General features: G+C 43.4%; 1 protein-coding gene across 1 annotated transcript in view; it reads left to right on the top strand.

Moving 5' to 3' along the window:
- The window catches only part of TOMM20L (translocase of outer mitochondrial membrane 20 homolog (yeast)-like), a gene marked incomplete at its 5' end in the record, with an annotated part of 8,751 nt that continues 2,785 nt past the window's right edge, over window positions 1-5,966 (top strand). The window contains 2 exons of the mRNA XM_006767723.1: window positions 1-126; window positions 1,187-1,268. Coding sequence (XP_006767786.1) covers window positions 1-126; window positions 1,187-1,268 — 208 coding nt within the window. The remainder of the gene's footprint in view (window positions 127-1,186; window positions 1,269-5,966) is intronic.

Genomic DNA, 5,966 nt, shown 5'->3' with positions numbered 1-5,966 from the left:
TGCCGCCGCTATGGAGGGGTCCGCGAGGCGCACACCGGCGTCGGGGTGACTCCATTCAGCACGTGCCACGCTGTCTTTGCAGAAAGAAGAGCCCAGCCTCCAAAGGCTGATGGAGCCGGCGCCCAGGTGAAGAGCTTTGGCGACGCCCAGGTGGCCTTGTAGTGAGTAACCTCCCCGCAGCGCAGGACCCGGCTCCGATCGGGGTCTCGGCTGGTTCCTGAGCTGGCACTTCCGAGCCCACGTGGAGTTCAGGCTTAGTTTTTATTGTCGCTTACAAAAGAAAAAGAAGAACCATTTGGGGTTATGAAAAGGCAGCTATACAATAAACGCTGTAGGAACAGGTGCTTCAAACAATTTCTTTAAAGTATGTTTTTATTGATTTCAGAGAGGAAGGGAGAGGGAGAGAGGACTAGAAACATCAGTGATGAGAGAGAATCATTGATCGGCTGCCTCCTGCACTCCCCCTACTGGGGATGGAGCCCACAACCCAGGCATGTGCCCTTGACTGGAATCAAAAGGTGACTTCCTGGTTCATAGGTAGATGCTCAACCTCTGAGCCAGGCCGGCCTGGTGCTCACTCTACCTTTAAAGACCAGCCCTGGGCATGGTGCCAATGATGTGGCATCGTGTGACCCTGGTCACCGTCACACACCAGGCTGCAGCGAACCACAGCAACCTTCCAACACCACAGCACTGCCAACTCCCCACCAGGCTGTTTCCCAACCAACAAGCAATGTTAATACCCAGGCAAGGGAATAGTTTTGCAACATACAAAGTAATCTTTGTTATAGTTAATTATAGTAAGATGTCTGATATGTGTACTTAGTAAGCCGAGTAAAATATGGATGAGTTATTACAAGCATCTCAGCCTAATTTGGATATGCCATGTATTTTTTCCCTTTTTTAAAAATTTTATTTTATTGCTGACAGTATTACAGATGTCTCCCATTTCCTCCCCCTTTACCCCCCACCACCCAGCCCGTCGTGTATTTTTTTCTTTATGGCCTGAAATAGTAATTCCATTTTAGGAAATTGGTTTAAGTAGTATAAAGAATAACTGCATTTGTCATACTTTGGATTTAGAAACTAGGTTTAAGAAGTGCATTTTAAAATAAAAACTAAATTTTGATTAGTAAGCATATCCCTCAGATTCATTACTCATTGTTAAATATTTTGTGAATCGTAGCAGTGGGATCCAGCAAGGAATGAAAAGTTGCAAGAACTTTTTCTGCACGAAGTACAAATGGGAGAGCTTTGGCTATCTAGAGGTAAGAGCATAAACATTCTTTTGTAAGCACTTCTTTATGATAATTTGTTCATTTATTGATCAGTATATGTATGTTAAGTAACTTAACTAGCTAGATGTGTTAGTCAATGTGCTTCAGTTTAAAGAGAAACTGTCCCAGCATTGTCACTCCATCCCACTTGCCAGCTCCAATGTGTTATAGTTAGTGTTCCAGGTTACGTTGCAGTCTTGGAAGTGCTGATGGAGAAGCAAAGCCAAATGCAAGAACACCTCATCTATCATCAGGTAAAAATTTAAGTAAATGAATTTTCCAAATGGTTACTTGTGTGAACCAAAACTTTAAAAAGTTTTTAACTGCTTTGTAAACATTTTCCTGCCTTCTTATAAAATACTTATTTTTTAGGGTAAAGTCAATATGAATATCCATTCTTGTCCTGTCTAATGTAGTGATGCCTGTAGGGAATACTTTGCTTTTAATAGCCATGACCTATCTTTTGAAATATAATTTATCCCCACCCAATTCCAGATTTGAGAGAAAACACAATATTGTCAGGTAAAATGATGGTATATAATATCAGTATCGTATAAAATATCTACACTAATAAAAGAGAAACATGGTAATTGGCATGCGACCGCTACCCTTCCCGTTGGCTAATCAGCGAGATATGCAAATTAACTGGCAGCCAAGATGGCGGCTGGCAGCCAGGCAGCTGATGCGAACAGGGAGGTTTGCTTGCCCCAGCATGAGGAAGCCAAGGTTCCCTGTCTGCAGCTGCGGGGGCTCTGAGCTCCTGAAGCAACAACTCCAAAAGATACAATGTTTTAATTATAGAAGCTAAAAGATGGCAGTTAATTTGCATACTCAGGCTCCAAGCGGAGCGAAGCCAAACATCCCTGAAGCAGCAGGGCAGAGAGGCCTCCCGGCCCGGGATCAGCGGAACCGCGAGGCTTCAGGACCCCGGGATCAGCGGAGCCTCGAGGCCTCAGGACCCCGGGATCAGTGGAGCCGAGAGGCCTCCTGGCCCGGGATCAGCGGAACCACGAGGCTTCAGGACCCAGGGATCAGCGGAGCCGAGAGGCCTCCCGGCCCCGGGATCAGCAGAGCCGCGAGGCCTCAGGACCCCAGGATCAGCGGAGCCGAGAGGCCTCAGGACCCCGGGATCAGCGGAGCAAGGAGACCTCCCAGCACGCTCTGCCCTGAGTGTGAACGTGGCGGCGCCCCAACTCCCTAATGGGCCCTGCTCTGTGTGTGACGTGGGAGCTCCCCAACCCCCTGATGGGCCCTGCTCTGTGCATGACAGGGGGCAGCGCGCCAACCCCCTGATTGGCCCTGCTCTGTGGGTGATAGAGGGCGGCGCCCCAACCCCCTGATCTGTGCGGCTCTGTGTGTGACAGGGGGGAGCCCCCCAACCCCCTGATGGGCCCTGCTCTGTGTGTGACAGGGTATGGAGCCCCAACCCCCCTGATGGGCCCTGCTCTGTGTGTGACAGGGGGTGGTGACGCGACCTCCCTATCGACCCTGCCTTGTGTGACAGGGGGTGGTGCCCCAACTCCCCAATCGGCCCTGCTCTGAGCCCGACCAGGGGTTGCACCTAGGGATTGGGCCTGCCCTCTGCCACCCGGGAGCAGGCATAAGCCAGCAGGTCGTTATCACCCGAGGGGTCCCAGACTGCGAGAGGGCACAGGCCAGGCTGAGGAACTCCCCCTCCCCCCCAAGTGGACAAATTTTTGTGCACCGGGCCTCTAGTCTATATATATAAAAGCCTGAACAACCAAATGACCTGACAGTTGACTGGTTGCTATGACAAGCACTGACCACCAGGGGCGAGCGCTCAATGCAGGAGCTGCCCCCTGGTGGTCAGTGCACTCCCACAGTGAGGGAGTGCTGCTCAGCTGACCAATGGGCGCCAGATGGAGGGCTCATGGACTGACTGGGCATGATCCTGCAGCACGTGCATCAGGGCTAGGATGAGCAGGGGCGGCAGGCAGGAGCAGCAGGCAGTCCAACATCCCCGAGGGGTCCCAGATTGCGAGAGGGCGCAGGCCAGGCTGAGGCACCCCACTGGTGCACCGGGCCTCTAGTTGTATATATAATGACCATGTTTTTACTCTGGTGTTGAGCCCTGGAAAGAAAAATATTTTTTTGAGCCTAAGGGAAAAATGATGATGCTCAATAAACAAGCATTATACCCATTTATATGTCATTTTTTTCAAGTGTTAGCAATTCCCCTCCATATTACAGTACCTGTATCTGTTTTTTGCTTCTTTTGTCTTTTTTGAAAAGATTTTGTTTTTCAACCTGTATTTATGAGGATAGATCCTCTAGGATTTATAAAGAGAAAGTCAAGACCCTGGACAATTCAGAGCAATACTAAAGATTTTAACTTTAATCGGTGGTTTAAGAACATGGTAAAGGTTTTGAGAAATTAAAAAAATATTGCGGCCACTTAAAATCACTGCACATTAATCATAGTTTAAAATTTCAGTATTTTATTCAGTACTAATTTTTAGATAGGTTTATAAATGAACTAAAAATATCTGTTAAATATGAATGACAAAATGAATAATTAGAACTGACAATGGTAGAAGCAGGAGTGATTTTATACAAAGTAATGAAGTGTAAGTTTTAAGGACCTTCATTTACATGGGCCTCTTTGAAGGTGCTGGGAAGAGTCCTACCAATTTTGTATTCAAAATTTTATCTTTTCTTTTTTAGTCCTCACTCGATATTTTTCCATTGATTTTTAGAGAGAGTGGAAGAGGGAAAAACAGAGAGAAACATTGATGTGAGAGAAACACATCAATTTGTTGCCTCCTGCACGTGCTCTGACCAGGGCCCCCAAATCCGGGACCCTTTGGTCCGCTGATGCTCTACCCACTGAGGAAAACTGGCCAGGGCAAATTTTTTTTATTTTCTTAAACAGGGTCCCCCAAATTATATAAACTAGGGGCTTCATAAAATCTGGATTAATCCCTAGATATGGATACTCCCTCAATAAAGGGGCAATTAAAAGAGCTTTTCAGCTTTAACATTTTTCAATTGGGATAATATAAAATAAATATGGAGAGGAAAATTCTGAATATTAAGCCAAAAGAAAAAATAATTATTTTTTACATTTTATTTTTATTCACTATGTTTAAGAGCTATCATGTATTAATTTAGACTGAGATGAATGTTAGATATTAAATTGATTAAAACAGTAATTGCAAACTTGTGTATTTAAATTTTTCCCTCAAAGGTAATAGCATTAATTCTGTGAACTCCTAAATTGGTTAATTAGCTCTTTAAGGGTTATGTACTTTTACTGTATTTTACTTTTAAAGCAGTTCTCAATCTTGATTGCTTATTCTTTAAATCCATCAAACCCCCAAGCCAATTAAATCAGAATCTCTGGGGGTGGTACCCAAGCATCAGTATTTGTTAAACCTCCTGGTTATTATTTTTTTAAAATATATTTTATTGATTTTTTTACAGAGAGAAATAGTTAGAAACATTGATCAGCTGCCTCCTGCACACCTCCTACTGGGGATGTGCCCACAACCAAAGTACATGCCCTTGACCAGAATCGAACCTGGGCCCTTTCAATCTGCAGGCTGACACTCTATCCACTGAGCCAAACTGGTTAGGGCAAACCTCTTGGTTATTACCGTATAAATCCAACACTGAGAACCAGTATTGTAATGCAATAACCTTTCACCCAGTTTTCTGTAATCTTTTCCAATTTTTTCCACTCCCCTCTATACCAACCCCAATTTTCATGACTTTGTTGTCAGGTAGTCTAGTTCTATAGCCATCTCAATTGTGGTTATGTCTGTTTGGGACCACAGAACCAATGATTTGATTGAATTTAGTGGTTGACTTAACTAATCATATTGTTTTTTGTGTCACATTAGCTCCATCAACTTAAGATCAGGCACTATTGTATCTTTTTCTTTAAAAAAGCTCAATACATTAAAAGCATTTAGACTCAATGTATTTTCATAAAGCTGTAATTGTATTAATTTAAAATAAACCGTACAGCAAAGCACTTCATTTAAGAAATAGCTTCTTTTATTTATTGATTTTAGAGAAAAAACACATTAATTTGTTGTTGCATTTATTTATGTATTCATTGGTTGATTCTTCTATGTACCCTGGCCCCATATATTTTGGTGTGTATGTGTGCCTAAAAATATTTCTATTGACATTTTAGAGAGGGAGAAACACTGATGTAAGAGCAGATCATCGATTGGCTGCCTTCTGCATGCCCATTACCAGGGATTGAGCCCACAACCTGGGCAAGTGCCCTGACTGGGAATCAAACCAGCAACCTTTCCCATACACAGGATGATGCCCAACTGAGCCACACCAGCCAGGGCATATTTTAAACTTAATATACATCTTTGGGGAGCATTTTTTTCCTGTCCATTATTCACTTTTCATACAACCATGTAGTTCAACCAAGAAATGGAAAATTCATTTCCATTAATAAGAATCTAATATATTTAACTACAGACTATATTTTATTTCCTAACTAGTTGTATATTAAATGTCAAAATTTCAACTTACAATGCTCTGGCCAACTGAGCTACCTAGCCAGGAACAAGAAATAGCTTCTTTAAATGCCTAAGAGAAGTTACAAAAAAACCAGTAATGAGGATTTCTTAAGTTGAAAATGTAAAATTGGGTGTTTATAGACACAAAATCTTAAGTCCTAAAATCTACATATCGATAAGGCTT

Source organism: Myotis davidii, unplaced genomic scaffold (genome assembly GCF_000327345.1).
Source record: "Myotis davidii unplaced genomic scaffold, ASM32734v1 scaffold281, whole genome shotgun sequence".
Classification (NCBI taxonomy): Eukaryota; Metazoa; Chordata; class Mammalia; order Chiroptera; family Vespertilionidae; genus Myotis; species Myotis davidii.
This window is presented reverse-complemented; position numbering and strand designations above follow the sequence as displayed.